General features: G+C 39.5%; 2 protein-coding genes across 2 annotated transcripts; one reads left to right on the top strand and one right to left on the bottom strand.

Annotated features, from left to right (window-relative positions):
• The first annotated feature begins 205 nt into the window (after positions 1–205).
• ubxn6 (UBX domain protein 6) lies at positions 206–8536 on the top strand. The gene is made up of 11 exons (XM_079593208.1): positions 206–476; positions 980–1137; positions 2990–3054; positions 4975–5103; positions 5181–5278; positions 5366–5441; positions 5523–5607; positions 5695–5914; positions 5999–6129; positions 6228–6376; positions 6460–8536. The coding sequence occupies exons 1-11, from the start codon at positions 394–396 to the stop codon at positions 6583–6585; spliced, it is 1320 nt and encodes a 439-aa protein (XP_079449334.1). The 5' UTR covers positions 206–393; the 3' UTR covers positions 6586–8536.
• chaf1a (chromatin assembly factor 1, subunit A (p150)) lies at positions 7965–24005 on the bottom strand. Its single transcript, XM_079593205.1, has 16 exons — positions 23190–24005; positions 22287–22334; positions 19367–19959; positions 19239–19286; positions 17981–18225; positions 17840–17900; positions 17690–17758; positions 17278–17492; positions 16971–17142; positions 14777–14857; positions 14531–14632; positions 14211–14457; positions 12549–12690; positions 11352–11649; positions 9513–9597; positions 7965–9427 (listed from the first exon to the last, which is right to left on the bottom strand). Exons 1-16 carry the CDS (start codon positions 23242–23244, stop codon positions 9303–9305), a joined length of 2586 nt encoding a protein of 861 aa, XP_079449331.1. The 5' UTR covers positions 23245–24005; the 3' UTR covers positions 7965–9302.
• Between the last annotated feature and the right edge of the window lie 32 nt (positions 24006–24037).

The following is a 24037-nucleotide window of genomic DNA, read 5'->3' as shown; positions in this document are numbered from 1 at the left end:
TACTCAACAGAAAATATTATTTAATTCTTGAAAAAGGTTTGTTTCAAAGATTTTATAATTATATTTCACGTTTCAACGCGGGGTAAATCAATGCACCCCAAAACTGGTCTATATCTAAAATAAAATTCGAAAACAAACAAAATGTGTTTAAAATATATAAATAAACAAACCATCACTGATCTACTTCAATGTAACTTCACTCCCCTCCGCTTGATGTCACTAAAACTCAATGTTTATGTCCCGATCGATTCATGACCACATTTCCGGTTCAGAAAAGGTCCTATTCCCGCTGTAAACACATCGCTCTGGGTGGTGGTGTTCCTGACAGTTATAAATAATTAAAAACAACACATTTTTCATTGCAGTATTTTTGCATATAGTTTATCGCTAAGAATGAAGAAGTTTTTCGAGGACATCAAGAAGGATATGAAGTTCAAGTCAGCTGGGCCAGGAAAGAAACTTACTGAAGAATCGAGGTAAAAGATCAGATATGTATAGGGCTACGTTATGCTATCTGTCATCACAACAGCTCTGAACCACACTTATCATGAGTTTATATAATCAGACTACGATGATGCATCGAATAACAAGGTTTCTTATTATATAGATAATAATTGTTTTACATAAGTTAATTCTGTAAATAGCAAGCTATTTATTACACATAAAATCTATAGTAAATGTATAACAGAAATATGTATGTATTGGTACCTGTCTAACTGCATTTCTAACATGATCATATCTGGAGATGGTGGGTTAGGAAACCGCTAAATGCATCAATGTTTGAATAGTTTTGGATCCCGGAATAGGATCCGACCAATGAGTTTAACCTTATCGCTATAATTACTCATAGGATAACAGGCTTAGTAAAGGTCACGTGGGAGTGATTTACACCTTAACACTGCTGCTTTAGTGATGTTTTTGGTTACAACAACCGTGTTAACCACATAAATGAGTGGGTGACACCTGGTGTTTCGTGCAGCTCTAGACCTGAAGCCTCCCAGGCTGCCCACAGTAAAGGAGCGTCCAGGAAAGCTCCCACTAAAGGCGCACAGATGGCAGGGGCCGCGGCCCTCGCCCGCATCGAGCAGCAGCCCCGGCCGAAAGTGCAAACCTCACAGGACGCCATAAGGAATCAGGGTAACTTACAGCAAGAGTATAACTACAGCTTTTACACTCAGAAGTCTATGGAAGCTTTTTGTCCGCCACGGAATAAAAAGGGAAATTTTTATCTGACAATTCAGATTTTTTTTTATCTTTCTCGCTATTACCAGTTGTATGTTTCTTAGTTTATATCTCACAAATCTGGCTTTTTTTTCTCTCTAAATTCCGAGTGGTGCTTATTGCAGAGCCAAATGACGTCCAGCTCCCCCTTTCTGGACGTCATGGGTTGAGCTTGACCTAGTCCAGCTCCACCTCTGTGGATCTAATGGGTGGAGGGATAGAGTTATGGGATCGGGTTAGGGTGTGGTTGGACCTTCTAGCTACACCCATTATGCCAAAATTACATCTAGGCTGTGTTCAAAATCACCCCCTATTCCCTACAATAATACTCCACTAATATAGTTCACTTGAGGAAGTGAATGAAAACGAATGAGTGAATTCGGACACTGAGTGCATCGGAAGGGCTGCCGCTTTTGCATATAATAGTTTGTTTTTGTTTAAACAATTTAATAATCAATTATAAAGGAATTTATAATATTACGCTATACACACATTGGACCAGCGGTTTCTTCTGGTCAGACGAGAGAATTCGTTCAGTTCGAGACTCTCAGTGCATTATGGGTATTCTCTAGCCATTGAGCGCACATCGATTGTACACTCGTTATTGCGGTGTATGTGTTGGATTGAATGAGTGCACTCGATAACGTCCACTATGGTTCTGGACACCACTACAAATGGCTGGGTATAGGGGGCGATTTCGGACACAGCCCTAGAGAGGGGGAGCTGGACTTCACACTCCAGTCATGAGCACTCTCCTAAATTCCCAGTTTATATTTCCCAATTATGAGTCAGTATTGCAAGTTGAACCTTGTATTTAGAGTTATAAAGGCTGAATTGTGATATATACACTCACAATTCTGTATTTTATTCTGAAAAAAGTCTTGCGAGTAAATTCTTTTATTTATTCTGAGTTTATCTCACAATTCTGAGAAAAAAAGTCAGATTTGCGCATTATAAACTTGAAATTGCTAGAAAAAGTCATAATTGTTTATCGCTGCATCCAAAATCCAATACTGACTGGAATACAGTACACTAAAAGAGTTGTATAATTGCATCCCTATACTCTATGCACTTGTGCACTATGTACTCATTTGTTTAGTTTATGAACTTTATAAGCTTATTTATTTGTCATTCAATATCGAAGTCTGAAAGAATGATATTTATACTATAAAACGTGATAGAATAGTGCATAAGTATGCAAATTGGGATGTCTGAATTCATACATAGTATTGGAAAAACAGTAGGGAAGAAGTACCTGGATGACCTACTACTTCCGGCGGGATTCTGAAGTGTGCATGCGATGGACACTTTACTATCCCATGAGGCCACGGGAGAGGATTTATGAATGGCAGTGAAGCGACGCAACTGATTCTGGTAGGTCACGTGACAATAACAACGTGGCGTATGTAGTACGTCCAAATTTAATTCATACTACATAGAACATACTTTTTAATAGTCGCAAAGTAAATTCAAGTTCATATGTAGCACCTACTCAGTATATGATTTTGGACGCAACATATAGGCTATATCTTGCCAATCTTCTATATCTTTTTCTCAGAATTGTGAGGTATAAACTGCTGAAGTTAGTTTTGAGTTATAAGTCTAAATTTATATTTATATTTTTATATTTATATATATTGTAAGCTAAAAAGTCGCAATTACTTTTTTATATTGTAATCTATGGTGGAAACAAGCTTCCATAGAAATCTTAAAAACATGAAAAAATCTTTAAGCATGAACAACCACTCATATTTGTATTGCATTTCAGTGAAGCGAGAACTTGAAGCAGAGGCGGCTGCCGTAGCGGCCAGTCAGAAGAACACAGATATTGAGGCAAGTCCGATGGTTTTATTGGGTTTTGTTCGTATTTAGCTGGACAATATAACTTTATGCTGACACCTGTTGGCAGGGATGCAGCATCACACAAATATGAATGTTTACATAATGGCTACATCCAAAATCCCAACATTTCAGAATGTTTGTAAACAATAGGCACCAAGATACTTCCGGGTGGCAGAACGCGAGCGGCTTCGACTGACTACTGAAGAGATCCAGCCGGTGTTGTGCCGAATTTCGAGCCCCTGCCAAATTATTACCCCGCTCGTTGAAGTCAGTGGCTGATTGCCTAATTCTAACCCCACCCCTAATCTTAACCCCTCCCCCACAACTAATCCTAAACCTACCAATGCTAGGGGGGTAATAATTTGGCGGGGGTCGAAATTCGGCACAACACCGGCTACTGGAACAGTTACATAGTTAAAAACATTGTTGTTGATCAAAGTTGAAACGATGATGAAAACGTGTTGTGTTTGGGGTTGCGCTGCCAGATATACAGCAAAATCAATTTCCTGTGTATAGCGAGTGGACGTCGTGTCGGCAAAAAAGTATGGCTAAAAGTAGGAAATCTTAATGATCCCCTAAATTATATGATTCATCCAACGTTTAGGCTACCTTTCTGCTGCCAACCCTGCTTGCCCTTCAACTGTGCTTCGTGTATTGTCAAAACGGTCCATCTACAAAATCATAGCTGAGCATAATTATCTTCAGCCGGGGAAATTCGAGACTAATATTAGTAAACTTGTCTCTTTTGAAGATCAGACTCATTGCCAGTCACTGCCTGAAGTAAAAGAGGGCTGCCAACTCTCACGCATTGACCGCGAGACTCACGCAATTGTCACTTTTCACACGCTCTCACGCCATTTTCTCACGCAACTTACCGAAATGTATATTCCTCATACTATCGACCAATCAGACGCAAAGAGGTCAATATAACAGCTGGAGGACAATTATGTCACATAACATTTACCTCAGGAAAGCCATTTAATGACCATGATATATAACACGTTATTTTGGCTAGAAAAAAAAGAGCTATAGAGAGTATGCTAATTATGTGTAGGCCTATATTACTTATTTATTATAGTTTTACTTGTATCATTAAATACAGTTGTTATTATAATAAAAAAGACATATTTAATTCAATTTTTATTTCATTTTTACTGCCGATGGTGGGTCTCCCTTCCAAGCAATTTACTAGCGTTGCCATAGGAACGCTTCGGCTTTTGCCACCCGGAAGAACGTCTATAATTGTTGTGAATGTCATGGTGAATTGTTGTATATAGTTGACGAAAACAGTGTGTGAAAAGAGAGTAGTCCAAATGCCCAGTATTCATAAAACAGTAGGCGAAAAATATCCAGATGACCTACTACTGTACACTCTATGTTAATAGTATTTGGTCATGTGATCTAAACATTATGTAGAACAAACATTTTTGTGTGTACACATCATTTTCAACACATTTTTTTTATATCTGTATGTGTAAAACTTGTGAAAAGCAGCAAAAATGCTTTCAGTGGACCTTTAAATGATCATTTTAAAAATTGTTGCAAAAAATAAACTCCCATTAAAATGAATTTACATTCTCACCTGGTTTCCAACCCGTATGATTACCACTCATTTGTGGAATATAAATGTTTACATATTAAATTATATTATTTTGATGAAACCAGGTTAAAATGTAATACTGTATAAATAAAATGAATGGTGACCGAAACTGTCAAGCTCCAAAATGACAAAATGCAGGATAAAAGTGTCCTACAAAATGCTCAATTCTCTATAATACATAATTATATGATTTCAGAAGAGTTGTAAGTTATTGTTCAGGTAAAATGTATAAATGATGACATTTTTAGGTGACCTGTCCCTTTAAGATTCAATACTCTTTTCCTGACTGTGATCATTAATCCCTTTTCCAGGGCTCCGGGGTTCCACAGAAGGATCCGTCTTGTTTCTCAGTGGCGGGAGTTTTCTTCATCTGCCCTCTTACCGGAAAAACCCTAACAAAGACTGAAAGAGAGATGCACATCAAAGAAGCCATTCTTATGGTGAGATTATTAGACAATCTGCAGGACTTTAAGAAACTACATGTGGATTTTGACTAAAGGTGCTTCTTTTTTCCCAGAGGTTCTCAGAGGATGTGATGGAGGCCTCCGTTATGATGATTCACACCTTTAATAAAGACAAAGAGAAAGTGAAGGCTGCCATTGACATCATTAGCAAGTGAGGACTGTTTAGTAGGACTATATTAACTTCCTACAACCATATCTCGGTGTGTTTGTAAAATGTACAACTGAAATCCAATGACAGGTACATCGAAAACATCTGTAAGAATCCGACCGAGGAAAAGTATCGGAAGATCAAACTTAGCAACAAGGTGTTTCAGGTACGATCGTTTTCAGTCAGGATAGAGAGAACTGAATTCATAAAGCCAATTCACTCACATCTTGTTGTTTTACTCGTGAAGGAGAAGGTCAGTGTGATTGAAGGATCTCGTGAGTATCTCCAGGCTCTGGGATTTGAAAGCACCGCACTGCCGGTAGACGGCGAAGGTAATGCCGTTATACTTCAAAGACAAGCGTGTGGTTTCTTTAAAGCCAAGCCCTCACACATCTCCATCCCTTAATAACGTATCTCAGATAGGACTGAGGAGTACCTGGTGTTGCCGCCGCAGGAACCGGACGCTCTGGAGCAGATAAAGGTGGATTTGGAGCTGCTGCAGAAGGGCGAGCCAATCAGAGCGAAGCTGGATCGCCAACCGCAGGTCTTCAGACCCTCGCAGAACGCCACGAACTTTGAGTTGCCCCCAGACTTCTACAATCTCACTGCAGAGGAACTGAAGAAAGAAATGCAGCTTAAGTAAAGAAATCAACAACAGTAGTGTTGTGCCAAGCTGATAAAGAAAGACGCGTACCATGTTTTTATGATCTTCTTTCATCACAGGAATGAAATCGTGGAGAGAAACGCAATGCTGCGGACGAAAGCCATGCGTGAAAAAGATGAGCAGAGAGAGAGAAGGAAGCACAACTACGCCCTTCTGAGAGTGCGGTTACCGGATGGAAATATACTCCAGGGTTGGTAGTCAATGCAAGAGTGCAAACACGATTTAGCTTCTTGTGGCCAACTGAAGGCTCTCGTTGTACAGCATAACTTACATTTTAACGCCCCGCAGGCACGTTCCTGGCATGGGAGAAAGTGACAGCGTTGTACCAGTTTGTGCGTGATTCGCTGGAAAACGGCTGGCAGCCCTTTGAGCTGGTGGTTCCTGGAGGACAAAAACTCAAGGACGACGAGGAGTTCGCTCTGAATGAGTGCAACCTGGTAGGTGAAGATCAAAGAACACTGTCTGCAAAGTTGAATTTACGAAACAATATTTGAGTCTCACATTTGTTTTCATCTTCCAGGCCCCAGCAGCTCTGTTGATCTTCTCGTGGGACGCCGCAGTGCTTTCAGACATCGCCGCCGCGGGAGGAAAGACTGACGTTCTGCTTAAAGCAGCATTATTAGAGAACATCAAGAGCATGAGCTGAACATCTAGTCTTGCTGTGTCTCCCTGGTCGCTGCTGTCCCGCCTGCGTTGTCTTGCCTCTCCTAGTGATTATCTCTCCCATCGTCCACAACCCCACAGGATTGGTTGAGTCCACAACATGTGCTAGGTGGATTTATATGGTGCTAACAACAGGAGTTGCTTCCTGTCAGTGATGTATTATGGGAAGTGTTAGCACCTTAAGGGCCAATTTCTAAACAGTCTGTCCTATTATAATGCATTGTTGCTTGAAGTAACATGACCAGTCATCATATGAGCTGGGTGTGTGCACTGGAAATGATCTGCGAGTGGATCTGTTGTGATTTAAAGCATTTTTTAGCTATTTCTCAGAGAGAAATTTTGATTAATGTACCATAAAATCTCATTGTGACAACGGTTTGAAATTGATCTAACATGAGCACTACCAAGTTCAGATTGTCTTCTGTGTTGAATTGAAGTCGTTTCCTGCTAAACAAAAATGAGATTACGCCTGAATGTTTTAACGCAACTTAAATTAGACAAAAAGCTGTGGTCTGCAACAATGATCTACCTCCTAATAGAGATAAATGTCTGTTCAGTTCAGTTGTCACCATGTCAAGTATTGACTTGTATAATTAAGCCCAAAGTATACTTCTTTTTACACAAGCAGCATGTTTGACAGTTTTCCCCCTTAATTGTGTGTACTACGCGCTCCCTTTGCACATGCAATTTTTAGCAACGAGTTTGTCCACAAGGTGCCGACGTTGGCGACCATGTCACGGTTGAAAAGAAACTCTTTTCGTAGTTGACAAGCTTGTGTGAGGTTAAGATATGCGCAACTATTGTTTAAATGAATATAAAGATATTTATGGCTCATAGCCTCTATATATAGCGCAGACAAGGATGACATTGTTTAGTGTGTCTTGTGTGGAGCATCTGTTAGCACACGCAATCCAATTAAATATATACTTTGAAAGGCTGTTCACGTCAAAAATCCCCCTCATTTTCAACCAAGTATGTAAAACAAGCTATATAGCTATAGCTGAATATGCAAGACTTCCGATTCTTAAGCCGCAATAGGCAGGTCGAAGAATAACAGTAAAGGATAACCATTTCCACTACAAACCAGTGTTTATGATTATGGTAAAAATGCACCAGCTTTTACGAAAAATAAATGAAGTGTATACTTTGGGTGTTATAATGCTCACTGATAAGGATGCACCGAAATAAATTCTGGATGCACTTGGCCGAAAATGACTTATCTTATTTTAAATATTTTTTTTATGTACTATACTTTAAAATTAAATGCAATAATTTTACTGAATCAGAATTTAAAAAAAACTACAAGCCAATTAAATAAAATAACCAATTTTATTAAAAGTGAGACAGAAATTGGACAAATAGTCTATTAAAATATCAATTTATTATTCTTCATTCAGTTTTATGCAACATAATAAGATTTAACATGTATTTTTTTGACCAATTATCAAAATAATATAGTCCTACAAAGCTATTGTTATCAGAGCAGATAGCAGGGATTGGATCAGAGATCATTTTACCAGCGTTGCCCAGCACGGCTATACCACACAATGTTACAGCACAGTATAGGGCTATTGCAAACAGAAACAAGTCTATAAGAGAAATTTCATGTCGGCACGACTTTGCTTTTCCGGTGAGCGTGATCGGTACATGAGTGGAGCGTTTTGGCCGTCAGCGTCAGAAGTGTGCAGTACACACACGGAACGGAGAGCGCACAAGAGTGAAACCTGATCGCTGAACACGGAGGAGCATATTTTTGGTCTTTTATTTTCCTCTTTCGGACAAAAAACACATGCCATTTTCGGTGCATCCCTACTCACTGATTAAACCATGCTATATTGTAAAAACTGCTTGTATTTTGCACTCACAAATTTGTAGTTTAAAAATTCTGATGCTTTTGATGTGATAAATGAAATAAAATGCATTGTCAGAGATGAGTGAATATGAAAGAAATCAAATGGCGTGACTGTGCAAAAGTCTTGAAAATGTGTGGAAGGAACATATTGGTTAACAGCATATTAAAAGTTGTTCGTTTTTAAATTATGCTTTATTTAAACAAGCTTTGTAGGAAACCCATTACAACTGCAAACTATGGTGCAGTTTATTCGAGACAATTAAGAAAATACTTTGCCAAAAGGAATGCCAATGCTGCTGCTTTTTCCCCCCGTGTTGGACGGCCTCCTATTTCAGCTTCTACACCATTTTTTCCAAAAAAAAAAAAAAAGTATTTACACCGCGTATAGCAGCCTGAGCAACAAATGGCACATGCTGTTTTTATACAAAGCCTCTCGTAAAAGAAAACAGGTGAAAGACTTCTGGTGGGGGTAGAAGAATGAAATAAACAGAAATGGAATATAAAAGTGCAATATATTTCAATTGTCATTATTTTTGAAAGACATACACCAGTTCAAGTATTCAGAGAGGAAAAAAATAAACAATTTAAAACAATGTGGCTGAGCACTGAGCCCAGCAGACAGCATCAACCTCCTGATTGGTGTCAGAGCTGATGAATGTATCAGCCTTTCAAAAAGTGGGACTTCACCTATGAAGAAGAGCAGTACACCATCTAACAGACCTCCACTAAAAGAGGAAAACATTTATTCATTCTGGGGACCTTTAATACTGTGTGATCCGTCGAATCGTAGATCAGATTTTGAGTGCCTGGTTCACGTGCATGCAAACCCAACAGGAAGGAGTCAGATCTCAGGCGGTGGCTGGTGTGAGGCAGGGCAAGGCTAGAGCAGCAGTTTCGGATGCATTCGTGTCCATGGGCTCTGTGTTTCTCTCTGTTTGTGGTAAGGATGTGTTGGCGTCCTGTTCCGAGGATACTATTAAGAAGAAAAAAAAATTCAAGCTTGTTCTGGCAGATTTGTCTTTGTTGTCAAGCTTTAATAGAGACGCACGCATACTAACCAGATTGCTCCCCAATGATGACGCAATCATCGTCTTCATCATCCTCAGTGTCCGCCTGGAAGCCATCGGTCTCCATAGTCTCAGTCTAAAGAATAAACCAAAGTTAGACAGGTCTAAATAGGCATTACAAATCAGGCTGGGCGATATATAAAAAAAAATCTCGATATTGTACATTCTTACGATATTCAATATACATCTCGATATGTTTGCATTTAAATAATACAAAAAATATGATTTTCTTTTGCCCCCATTAAAAAACAAACTATTTAGATAGAACAGCTATGGTTACAAAGTAAATACAAAATGTTTAGTGCAAATTTAAACAGTTAAAAAAAAATCTAGACCAAGTGATCACTTACTGCTTTTTATTAAATGAACATGTAAATGTAACTGAAGTAGTGCAAAACAAGTACAGCGAGTGCATTCTGCGATGATCTGTGTATCAGTGTATTCATTTGGAAAATAACTGGTTTGCAGACAAGTGGATTTCAGCTCCCAGACATCAATAAAATGAATGGTTCGCAGGTTCGGAAGTGGTCGTGAAGTGCGTTATCTTAGAAAGCTTCCGTGTCAGCTGTTCGCGAACTTTAAAATACAATTTCGGGAGCAGATCCTAGGCAAAGTATTTACGGCAAGACAAATTGTATCGAGGGTAGATTGTCTTTAGCAGACGTTTGAAGCCAGGTTTTTCCACGGTACTGACAGGTATCATATCTTTGGCTATGTAAAACGTGACCGCCGATGTATTTTCTTCACACTTTTTACTATTTCTCACATATGGCACCCCGCAAGAGAATGAATCGACCAGCTTTATTTGTTTAGGGACGACAGGCCTACCAGATTTTTCGGCAGAGGCTAGTGATGATGGCTCACGGAGTTTCATGCATTGCTCGCACTGCACAGGATGCTGCTTGAGGTGATGAAAGAGTTTAGTGGTGCTGCCACCCTTTGTAGCTATCATCTTCTTGCACACCTTGCAAATGACAGTATTTTGATTGGTATCGGTTATCTGAAAACCAAACCACCCCCATATATTACAGATTGTGCGTTCCTTTTGGAGACTAATTCATCATCCCCTCCTGTGTCTTATTCCACACCCGTGTTGTTTTTTATCTCAATTTTGCTAATGTGACAAAAAGAAAAGAAAAACCTCCCGACCTCATGTCTCTTGCACGGTAATATGTGACAAGACGAAAAGGGGACGTGATATTGGACGTTCGGCGCGTTCTTTGGGAAAATATCCTTGATTTTGAAACATTCACGATTTTTTCATATTTGACATCGTCGTGAAAATTATTGCGATATTATTGCTAATATTCTATATATCGCCCAGCACTAATCACAAATCGGTATAAATAGGATATATACTGTACTATGCAAAAGTCTTAGGCACTTTAATATTTTCACCCAAAAAAATGGTTACGCCAGTTATTTCTGTCTTTTGCTCTAGTGTCAGTTGGAAATATCAGTTTGCATTTTCACACATTCCTTTTGCCATTATTTGTAATAATCCAGTGAGATTTTTGTATGCACAAGGAGTCTGACAACAGCCGGTATGATCTGATCTCACCGTCTAGTCTGTCTGTGCTTACATGAAGAAATAAAAAAAACTGAGACAGACTAAATCCAGAAGAACTTCGGCAACGTCTTCAAGACGCTTGAAGAAATCTTCCTACAAAGCTACCTGAAAAACGATGTTTAAGTGTACCAGGACAAAAGCGGTTATAATATTAATATTAAGGAAATGTGAACTGATATTTCCAACTGACATACTTTTGTGTGTGTAAATACTAACGCGCCTAAGACTTTTGCACAGTAGTATACATAATCGGTCTGTACCTGTTCAGAGTCGCCACATTTCTTCATATACTTTGTGATGGAGTGGCTGCTGGCACTTTTCCTCTTGTTGGAGGGTGTGGTGGAAGTGGACATGGTGGGCGAGTTGCCCTGTGAGCCGGTGGGCTCGTCGCGGGTGATTTGAGCCCCGGAGGTGAGGTAGGTCCACTGGCAGGGAACGCGCAAGGCCTCCTGAGAATGACGGGTCAGAACTTCCGCATGCACGTACCAGCAGCATCGTCTGTAAGTGGAGCGCTTTTCGTACACGGCGTTCTCTTTTATGATACGCCTGATGTGGATCCTATTGACAAAAAAAAAAGGTCAATATCCTTAAAAATTAGTTTCGTGTAGCTGTGTGGCTTCATTTAAGTAACTTCTTAATATTCTAACACACTTCCAAAAACACTCCCCCAGAGTGCAACTGGAATCATGTTTCCAGGCATTAGGCATGAGTCATCCAGTTTACATAGAAATACATACTAAAATTGTTTTTTCTTTTTCCAAAAGGAATAACAAGAGTGCTGTTTTGACTGAGTCATTTGAGTCAAATGAGTTGTATCCCAAAACAAGGTAGTATTTTAGCACTTGTGATTCTATCGTAAGTCAATAGCCAGTTTCCCACCAACAAGCCAAACCATTCTCATTGCTTGCCAGATGGTGGGAAAGCAGCTAACCGTGTGTTTTGAACAGGCTTTTGGATAAATGCCTGAAATAAGGTCTGGTTTACAAAAGCTTAAGATATTATTCATTACTACACCACTCTGGATTTCTGCAAGCCTGTTCATGTCTTCAAAAAGGCGTTTGCTAAAAAAGTGGCTAAATGGGACAACAGGCTGTCAGGGACATTAATCTTCATCATGCCAAAAAAACTCATTTAATTGCCTTGTGTTTATAATCACACTCTTTCAAAGCTTTTTCTGTGGCAATTGTATTTAGGCTTAAAAATCATAAAAGTAAAGTTAATTTGAAAAAGATTTTCATGATGAACCAAACATGTAAGAACCATAAACTTGTTAGTCACAGAGCCATATTTTCAGCAATAACCCAAAAGCCAAGGGATTTATTTATTTATTTTTGTCAAAGGAACTAGGGTGATGCTAATTTCCTGGTTGGCCAACAAAATTACACCAACCCTGTGGTACTCCATGGAATTTTTTGTTGCATAATGACTGATATTAAATAAACAGTTAGCTGGGTTACCTGGGTGGGACGCTGTCAATACAATTCGAAGAGCTTTCTGTGGGTGAGGATGTTTGCTGGCGACAGATCTCTAGGAACTCGGTGATTATGACCTTACTGCTGTTCACATTCCCATGGAGCAAAGGCAGTAGCCGTGACAGCACTGAAGAGAAGTGAAAAACACATTAACAACCACTGGATAATTGACATACTCTCAGGACAGCCAGCAATGTGCAACTGTATTAAAGTAATGAAGGCAGTGTTTGTTCAGGTTTGCATCTCTTGTAAGGGGATCAGGAAAATTCAGTATGCGCCCATTTTTTTGGTGTGAATTTTCACTGGTGTTTTGCATGACTTTGCTGCACCTCTCATAGAAGGAATAGGCCTTTAGGCTCAGCTTTGTGTATAAACTGAGCTGAAAGTGGCTGTTAAAGCAGTGTGCGCACTTCATGCAAGGATTGCATTTGCATTGTGATGATCTCTCACACAAAAAATGCTTGAAGAGACTAAGGCCTCACCCACACTACTGCGTTTTAGTTTAGAAACGGAGAATTAAAACGAATACGATCTCCGTCCACACCAGCGTTTTAGCTGCGTATTAGAATTGATCTCCATCCACATTAAAACGACTGAAAACGCGGATCACGTGACCATTCACCAACACTGGGCATGCGCGTGTGGGTGTAAACAGGCGCATGTAGGCAGTTATAGCTTTGTAAAATGCAGAATTTACTTGCACAACAGCTGGTAGCAAAGACATCAACATCAGTAACTCTTGTAATTCATTATCCATGTTGCAGTCACTAACGTTACGTAGTCCAGGCTGTTTTTTTATGTTTTTTTCCTGGGGACAGGTCATGTGATGGGTGGCTGACGAATCAGGGAAGGATACGCCATGACTGATGACACCCAATCACAGAGCCAAGCGTGAGCCTCTGCGTCATCGTTTCTAAAGTCCTCCGTTTTGACCCGTCTTCACTAAAACGCCCTCCAGAGATTCAAAACGCAAAACGGGGTCGGCAGCATTTCTAAAACTTCTCCGTTTTTGCCGTTGTAGTCTGGACGGGAGGTGCAAACGTAGCCAAAGGTCTCCGTTTCTAAACGAAAACGCAGTAGTGTGGATGAGACCTAAGTTTAACAATATATACAGGTGAAACTCGAAAAACTTGAATATTGTGCAAAAGTTCATTTATTTTAGAAATTCAACTTAAAATGTGAAACTAATATATTATATAGACTCATTACATGCCAAGTGAGATATTTCAAGCCTGTATTTGTTATAATTTTGATGACTATGGCTTATAGCTATGAAAACCTTTTCACAATGTTCTAATTTTGAATTTGGAGTTTTCATAAACTGTAAGCCATAATCATCAAAATGATAACAAATAAAGGCTTGAAATATCTCACTTTGTATGTAATGAGTCTATATAATATATTAGTTTCACCTTTTAAGTTGAATTTCTGAAATAAATGCTTTTTTTCCCTGAAATTAAAAACTTTTGCACGATATTCACATTTTTTTGAGTTTCACCTGTACATGATTCAATTTGAAAAATAAAAACGGTCCAACAAAGTAAGACACTGTAATGTTTAATAATGCAACATGGACAACAGATGAGAAAACTAATATAATATAAATATATCCCAAGTATTCAAAAGTTAAGCACACATTGTACTCACGTTTCTCGTTCCTCTGTTGGCGTGAGATGTCATGTTCAGGGGTGCAGGGCTCATCTTTAGGTAAAGGCTTCAGCATACAGACAGCGTACGGCTGCAGGAAGTCCAGCGAAGGCTGTTCCCCCTCCCACAAGCAACCGCGCACCACCGCCTCCAACACCTTCACCCTCCCTTTAGACATCAGCTCGGTCTCCCATTCACGAGCCTTCATCCTCTGACGCACCTTCTGCTTCTCCGGATCTCTACCCTCCTGCAAGAGCAGACTGTTAGTGTCATGACGTGACTGAATGAGGCGATGGAAAATGAGTGACGTTCCAATGTACCTCGTCTTCAAGTGCTCCTTCCCCGTCTGACAGATAACCGTGGGGCACAAAGAACCCGTCATCATCATCGTCATCATCTCCTCCTCCTTCATCGTCGTCATCCTGGAGGGAAAAGCAAGATTAAAGTCACCCCCATATTCAAACTGGTGAATTTTGGTGTGAATTTTCACTGGTGGTCTGCATGACTTCTGTAGTGGCTAATTTGTCACTATAGAAATGTAACAATAGTGATGTCGTATCACTCACTCCCTCGCTGTGTGACAGAGACTCTCCCGGCTCCTCCTCTTCCCACTCTTCATCACTGTCCACCTCATAATCCAGCAGGTCCTGATAAGCCAAAAAAAAAAGTCTAATTAACATCACTTCAGGTTACTATGGAAGCACATTTCCTCCACATAAGAAAAGAAATACTTAAATAGTAACTAATAGGTAAATAGTTATACCATGTCATAATTTATATAAAAGGTTGAAATTAACACACAACGTAATTAATGATCTGGGGCCTCATTTATAAACATTGCGTACGCACAAAAGAAGGCGTACGCCGCTCTCTACGCAATAATTGGTATTTATAAAAAGCAAACTTCACGGGAAAATGTGCGGTCCTTCACACAAGCTCTGACCCTGGCATACGCACAAAAACGGGTGAAATGAGAAATGGCGACACCGTCGGCAGATGGAAGAAACACGTGAAATTGTGTGAAACTGTAGACCGTGTGTAAAAGAAATGGCAATGCTGCCTCTCATAAATAACACGAAGACTTCACAAAGCAAGTCTTACAATTAACAGCCTACACGAACACCCGTTCGTTCGATCGATCTGCAGTGTAAAACAAACAAAATCAAATGAAAATTACAACAGAAATGCAAATATATACACATATTTGCAAAAAGAAAAGTGAAATAGGATATGTTCTGCAATAATATTGGCATGTTATGCAATTCATCCTCATAAATAATATGGTAAACAGAACGAAATAATGTACAAAACTGATATTCTCGTCAATGTGTCCGTCTGGCGGAGCAGATATAGGTGCAATTAGATAGATAGATAGATAATTAGGGAGATAGATAGATAATTAGGGAGATATATAGATAAATAGATAGATAGATGTATTAATTGTCCACTGGGGAAAGTTGTTTTCATAGTAAAAATGTCTTCATCAGCTACGGAATCATGCATATGCCTTTAGTTTGTTTTATTTTTGATAAAATAACGTATGACGTATGTCTCAACCATTCAGAAAGCTGCAAGAAATTACATTTGCACTGAACTATTTCCCATTTCCACGTAGATTATAACCGACATCTGTAGCTTGTCAGATGCAATTAAATGGATGGAAATAAAATGCCCCATCACAATGCGTAATGACGCACAATTGCTGATCTTGTCCGATCATTTCTTTTTTATTTCGGCCACGGTCCGAGGTTGTGATGCTACAGCATTTACGGCGTCTGCAACCTTTTGCCACTCAAGTGCCTTTTTGGCATTAGTAATGCCCACACTGTGCCCTCCAAACAACATCTCCTCTTTTCCACCTCGCCAACGAACTTCACATTGAGTGAAGTTACGTTTTTTTGATTTCCTCTCTGTGTTTGCCATGATTTCGCAATCGATGAATATTAACTTGTGGGCGTTTCACGGACTATTTATGGGCAACTATGGGCGTGACATGAAGCCGCAAAAGCTGCGCTACATTTAGAATTGATTGTGATTTATTAAGGGAAAACTGCGTAGGATGTGTTTTATAAATCCAAATATTTCTGTGCGTACGCACGTCCTATGTTTCATCCGTACGCCACTTCTGACGCAAATCCTACGCAAAGTTTTATAAATGAGGCCCCTGAACATTTTAAATAAGTAGTAAAACACATAAATAACAATTAAGGCACGTCACAATTATGAGATAAAATTGACTTCTTATTTCAGTTATTACGATTTACCAAAATATAATCTTTCCCCTTACGTGGTGGAAATGGGCTACCATAGGTTATGGACTCACAATATTTCCTATCTTAAGCTGTTAACTAGCCAATTCTTAAACTTCAAGTACATAAGAGGGAGTTGGGGCATGCAGCCACATCTCTCAGCAGTGCAACACTAAACTTCCTCCACAGTTAATGGTTCTACCAACTTAAAGTTGCTTTCCGAATTGCCTAGAATCAGCGGAAGCAGGGAGGTGAACCCTCGGGCCCTTGACGTTGACCAATGAGCTTCTTTGCATGCTGAAAAACTGCCAAGCCATTGTCCTGCTTGGAGCTTATCCAAACTTCTAAGAAAACAAGTAGCCAAATATAGCCACAGATTGTATCCATAGAGAAATTCCATGAACAAACCAAATTTCCCTCAATATTTTTGAGATATAACCTCTTTAAAACAGCCCAGTGAATTTAAGGTGACTTAAATGCAGCATTTCATTGACACATTCTTGCGTTTTACCTTGTCCCGTCTCAGCGGGCAGCGCGGCGAGATGTGAGTGCTTTTTTTGCACCAGGTCCCCCAGTAAGCTGGACGATAGTTATCATGGAAGTGCAAGAGTTTCATGCGGCCGTAACGGTGGCGGTCAGGGGCGCCATCTGCCTTTTGGCTTTCAGTAATGACCACACAATCTCTAATAACAGAGAACATGAAGAAACAAACAAAGAATAAGCCTTTCAAATCACTATAACAAAAACCCCAGCTGGTGTTCTGCATGTATAAATGAGGAGTGCATAAGTATCTCGGCAGCGGCTCGATGTGGCTTTACCTTACTGCGCTGTGACTGGGCCTGGTTGGACCTGAACTGCGAGGTTTGTGCCTGGTCCAGTCCTTTAGTCCATCTAGAGTGCAGTCAGGTTGACCAAGATAATGGTCCAGCTCCTCTAGGACTGAGTCTTCACATTGTACCCGGGTCAGTGGTGCCAGAGACATGTGCGCTTTAATCTCAAAAGGAGCAAACTTCCCACAGGCAGATGCCAGAGTCTGAAACACACAACGCGTTTGGAGATTAAAACACTGGGAAAGATTTTTAGATTTGGTAGATTTGTTTTAACTCGTTTGCCTTTACATGCCTAACAAGGCCACATTCTCAAAATATCGTATGTAGCATTTGTAAATGTTTTACACAAGTAGTTTGACACAGGAGCTCTTCATTCTACACTGAATATTGTGACTCTAACCTTTGGTGCCAACTGGGTCTTGGACTTCTGTAGAAACCGTGTAATCTCAGCCTTCCCAGCTTTGATTCGCTGAAGAGATGCACAAACACAATGAGGACAATATGAAGCAATCAGCAATAAAGAAAACCTTAGATAGATATAAACACTCACTTCTTTCTCTTCCTTCAACCGTTTTTCCTCGTCTTTCTTCCTTTTCTCTTCCAGTCTGGCCCTAAACGGATTAACACCAGTTTAATACTCACAGAAAACACCAGTACAACTACTATCGTGCTGCTGTACTCGGTCACTCACTCAATTTTCATTTGCCGCTGCTCTTCTTTAGCTCTTAGTTTCTCTGCCTTTTCTTTCTCCTCCCTCTCCTTTTTCTCCCGCCGCTCCTTTTCATCTTTCTCCTTCTTCTCTTTCTTCTCTCTCTCCTTCTCTTCCTTTAGCTTGCGGGCCTCCTCTTTCTTCCTCTCCTTGGTAGCTTTGGCCTCCTGTTTCTGCCGTTCTTTCTCATCCTTCTGTCGCTGCTTCTCTTCCTGCTCTTGGACACTCTGAGGGACAAAAAGACAAAGGGCTTTTCAAACGGAGTGCAAAATTCCACAGTGACAAGATTGTAAAAGGAAACAATCGATTCTTCTTGAACCCTTAACAGAGTGCAAACATTCACATTGATGTACATTTTATTTATTTGCTTTTGGGGTAGAAAAACACACCAAGATATCAGCTTTGGGCTTATGTACCCATGACCTGCATTCCAGACAGACGTCAAGCTGTTGACATTGTTGGCAAAAAAAATGTATAATATTTTTTTTTAAAAGAGCCAGTGACATTTTTTTTAACATATATTATATCCATCACCATATTGATTACAATAGCTGTAATATTTATTAAACGCAGACTATTATCATTTTAATGTGTTGTATTTCTATCTACTATAACTTTAAATGAGCATGTCTCTCAAGCTCACAAAGGATGTATTTATTTGACCAAAATACAGTGAAAACATTACAATAATTTTTTTTTAATGTTTCCTATTTATTTAAATTCATCTTTATTTATTTTTGTGATGGCAAAGTGTATTTTTTAGTATCATTTGTGTACCTAGCATTGAACTTAAGTAATAGATAGCTTCAATGATCTTCGCTCTCTTTAATATATACTTTTCATACGACACATGGCAAAGTTTCTGGATTGACAACCATATTTAAATGCATGATTGAATCCGATTGACAGTGATAACCATGGACAGATCAAAACAATCAGATACTGTATGTCAAATGATCTGTGTATTAGCATAAGTATTGGAGTGTAAATGCAAAATAATAGACCTACCACTTTTTTCTATAACTTTGTTGTTCATTTTATTACTAACTTTTCAATCAGTCACTCTTGACATTTTACATGTATAGATTCATATAAAAAATAGTTCTAAGCACTTGTTTCTTTGCATTTATTTTGGATTTAAAGATGTTTAAATTCCATGGCACATGCTGTTTATCTAGGACCAGATTAACATTACACTAAAATTGTGGGTTTCTAAATGTTGTAAAAACCAGGATTTTACCTTAAGGGAACGTCGCTTCGTTGTACTGGCAGCATTTATTTGTGATGTCTGCGTAAAGAAAAGAGACTGATCAATAGGTTAAACTTTCAGCAAAAAAGGACAATAAAAATAGCTTCATGTCTACTCACGGAGGCAGGGGTGGTAGGAGCACTCTTGCTGGGCTCTGGTGAGCTCTCTACCACTGAGAGGGAGCTGGTAGATCCAGTCGACAACACAGACTCATTCCCGGGACTGACTTCAGTCTCCTGCTGCTCCTCTTCGTCCGTCTCAGACTCCTGAGTTATGTCCAGCAGTGGGAGGGTGTCCTCATCCTCTTCCTCTTCCTTGTCTGTCTCTTTATCGGTCAGTGGCGTGGTTGGTTCTGTAGATTTTGTGGTATCTTCTGCAGTATTTGTCGGTTTTTCACTAAGGGGGCAGGTGGCAGCAACCGGAGGTGCAGGTTGGCTTTTGACGGCCTCATTTGAGTCTTCGGTGAGGTCGATGGTGGCTTCAGGGACACAGTGGGCTGGGGAGCGCTTCCGTCGGCTCATGAAGCAATCAAGTGGACCGCGGCCGTTTACCAGAGCCGGGCCACGGTGCATCGGGGAGGAGGAGCTGTCTATCTCATTCTCTCCATCAGATGCGCTTGGCTCAGAACACTTTGGAGCAACCGGACCTTTGGTTCTTTTGGGTTCACTGCATTCCTTGGGTTCTGGGTTGAGCCTTTTAAAAGGTAGACGTGCTGTAGGGAGGTAACATTGTTAGTCAAGGCTGGAATACACTAAACGACTTTCAAAATCTAAACAGATATTAAAACACTTGGCATTATTGCCAGCTTTGTCAGAGAACAACTGGGTGTCATACAATGTGAATGACTGAAGATCAATAAATACTAGGGCTGTCACTTTTGAGAAAAACCAAATTCGAACGGATATCAAATACCAGCCTATGTATTCGAATATCTATTTCAGCATTTATGAGATTCAGAAACAAAAGAATGGATTGTATATGTTACGATCAGATTTTTTTAATGCAATTTGTTAAATGCAATCATTTGTATTGGGTTTAAATACTTTATATTTTCATAACGTATTCTATTTTACATTACGGATAACTATTTGCTCTACCTTTTTATCATCCTACATAAAAGTAAAACCACCATTAGAAAAAACATAAAAAGTTATGTAAAAAAAAAACTTAAAACAACTTAAACTTAAAAAAAGAGAAAACTCTTAAATTCCTCGTCCTTTATGGTACGTTAATTTGTCATCGGAAGTGGGAAATTCCTAGTTCGTAGTAGGAAGTTTTAACTGGAATATCCCCTCAAGTCAGAGTTGAGATTGAGAAACTCGGGGGAAGCAGAACAACCCCGACTTTAGAATCCAACATGGCTGCTCAGCTATTTGTCTCAAACACAGGGGGCAGTAGTGGCCTAATGGTTAGAGTCAGATTGGTAACCAGATTGCAGATTCGATCCTCAATACCGGCAGGAAATGATTGACGTGCCCTTGAGAAAGGCACCTAACCCCTAATCGCTCATCAGGCGCCACAGCAAAAGATGGGTGCCCACTGCTCCGGGGGTGTGGGTCCACAATCTGCAGTGTGTGTTCACTACTCCCAATGTGTGCGAGCACTACCTTAGACAGGTTAAATGCTGGGCTGGGAGAAATAATCGATTCACCCAGCTATCGCGATTTTAATTTTTTACGATTTTAATTTTATTTTATTCCAGAATCGATATTATTCATTCAAATTCAATTGCTTTATTTTTGTCCTTGCTTGTAGATGATGTTGACAGAAGCTAGCCACTTTCGTTCCAACAGAGGATGAAATGTGTCGTTATCTATGAGTGTTGAGTGACGTAATATCCCAAGTGGACGTGTGGAAAAGACGTGAGACTGAAAGCACTGAAAAGCCCTCGCGTTACTCATATGCTGAGAGAGAGATAATAGAGCAGCACGATTCATCTTTAAAAGACTGATCTCGATTCAAACACCCACACGATCTTTTAATTCTTCTGTCTATTAAACTTTGACAAAATCATATTGCAACATTCAAAGCTGCATTGGCGCTGCCGCTGACCCGGAGAGAGTTATCATGAAACAGCTTCACAGTCTTTTCAACCTTATAGTATCATTATTTCTGTGATGCAATAGTTAAAATTATCAAAAGTACTTGGATAAAAGTTTACAGTTCAAACATGAACACTGATGTCTACAATAGCGATTAAAATCAGCTTTTATAGAAACTTGGTGCTTAAAATAACGCATTTATCGCCACTTAGTTATCGTTCAAAGTTATAAGCACAAGTTATCGTTAAAATTTGTATTTGTTATTGAATCATTTATTCAAGAGAATGTAGTATTGTATGATGCTTCTGAAATAAAAGTCAGAAATATGTGATGATTTAATTTTGTAAATATGACTCATCTTATACATCATGTACATTCTGTATAAGTGTACGGTTTAACTTTTCCCGATGGTTTAGTGTTAATAAAATTGCAATATCGAATCGTAAAACTTGCAATTCTTTAGAAAAAGAAAAAAAATTCAGGAGATAGGTGTATCGTCACAGCCCTATGGGTTACCATACTTGGCCTTCACGTGTCACTTTCTACGGTGCAATATACTGCTTTTTTTGCATTTCCATTTCAAAATAGCAAGCACAACAAAGGTTTGCCTGGACGTGTCCATGTTAGTTTTCCGACCTCTGTACTGGAAAACGGTCAACTCCGGTGTGACATACTTCCCCGCTATGACATCCCTCTTCCGAGGTAAAAAGAACACAGAACAAGTCTTGATGTCTTTTTAAAAGTTAGAAAAACTTTAAAAAAAAAGCTCTTGCATTTTCATTTTACCCTTACAGGAATTGAGTCCAAAGACAGTAACAGTAGAGGAAGAAGAAAATGTCACTGTCACTTGACACCCTCTAAATTGTTGGATGTCCTGATATATTAGAAGTGAGCCAAATTCATTTAAACTAAATTCATTACTAAACCATAAAGTATTTTGCTGGGTGGAGATGGTTTTACAATATTGACCGGAAACATCAACACTTGAGTAGTTTACCTTGAACAAGCTTCTTGCTGGTATTAGCTTTGCCCACACAATCCATGCCTGAAATATAAAGAGTGTGTTAAGGTCAAATCCTTCATCATAAATACTCCAAGCCATAACAAATTCAAATGACATCACTCTGACGTAAACTTTGACATATTGTTAATATCAATACTTGAGGCAAAAAACACAACTTGTTGTCAAAGCACGTCTCGTCATAACAAAGGTGATAGCTCCGTCTGCATGCTAACTTCCAGTTGACAGTCACATCCGAATTTATTTTAGAGGATAAATAGTAACTTTAATCTTTTAAATGCCAAAAAGTCCTCACATAAAACGCAGAACGCTTACAGGCTTTCGAAGTAACGACAGGCACGTACTATACGTAAAATGTTTATTTTTGATCTCCCGCCTTTCAGTGAATGATGGTTTGTACAGGCCAGTTTGGCGACTGAACCTGTGAATACGTGAACAGTTCATCCATTAGCGCAAGACTAAGGAACAAAGAGCTGGATTGAGCTCAAAACAACATAAACGGGACGTGCTTCGACACACCACCACGAACACTGGAAAAAATAAACATTATACGCGAGGAAAGTCACATTTTGTGTGTAGAAAGCTAGAATGTCAAATAACAAATCTGAGCCAATAGCTCACCTGCTAACATGCTAATTAAGGTTATAAAACACTCGACAACCCCAAATACTACCTGGAAAAGTCATTAAAATTATATTCTTATTGTTTGTCAGAGAAACCGAGTTAGACAAATTGTTTTAGAATTAATTTCAGGTAATAAAGTGGTGTTTTTATACTTTTCTGCTAGCAGCCGTCTATGCCTTTATTTACCAAACTATTCTCGGTGTATAGACTCTATTCATGCTTTAACCCAGTTTTATTTCACATTAAACATCAAACCTCTGCGTGGAGTGGAGGCCAAAGGCTCTTCAGCCGCGAGCATCACGACCACCATCCGCGCGCCTTTCAGCTCCGTGCGCTCGCGCAGTCCTCTCACTGAAAACGTTAAACGGAAACGGGGAGCGCTTTTTTCGACTCCGTGCACAACTTCTTAAGGCTAGTCATCGACTCCACGTCTTTTAAAGTTGTAACATTAACGTGTCAACTGCAAATTTGATGAGTTTCTGTAACTTTTGGAGTTGTAGATTCTGTTTTTTCGTGTGTAATCCTAGTCCCGTCGTTCCCGTATCATCCCCGGCTAGACTCCCTCGCGCTCCCCGCTCAGAATTGGCGGGAGCCTGTTGCAGAGATGGATCGCAGGCTGTGATTGGTCAGTAGCGTTCTACGTCAGATCAACGAAGAGTCACGTTATTGGCTGTCACGGTCGGTCCCGCCTCGCAACACGTACAAAGAGCTGTGATTTGACAGTGAGTGTGATTCTCGAGTAGGATTGGGTCAGATGAAAATAACAAGTCACAAAGTTATTCCGTGCAACTAACTAACTGCTTTGGCTAGGCGTTTTGATGGTTTCTGTGTAACGGAAAGCACTTTAAGAATTGAAAAGTGTTTTTCTAAATAAAACAGTTGAGATTAAATGACTCCGTGTTTTTGAAGAGGCTTGACGCATTTAAAAAAATATATTTGAACAGCTAAATACAAACGTCAGTAATTCCGCAAAAGATCTTGAATTATCTTAAGATAAAATTACATTCCAAAGTACGAAAATGTTCACAAGTTTCTGCCAAAAATAACAGAAATGTGTCATATTTATTCATTGCCACAAGGCAGGGAAACTGGTAAATATATTC

This window comes from Phoxinus phoxinus (assembly GCF_949152265.1).
Source record: "Phoxinus phoxinus genome assembly, chromosome: 20".
In the NCBI taxonomy this organism is placed as follows: Eukaryota; Metazoa; Chordata; class Actinopteri; order Cypriniformes; family Leuciscidae; genus Phoxinus; species Phoxinus phoxinus.
The sequence above is the reverse complement of the archived record's forward strand: the minus strand, read 5'-3'. Positions and strand labels throughout refer to the sequence as shown.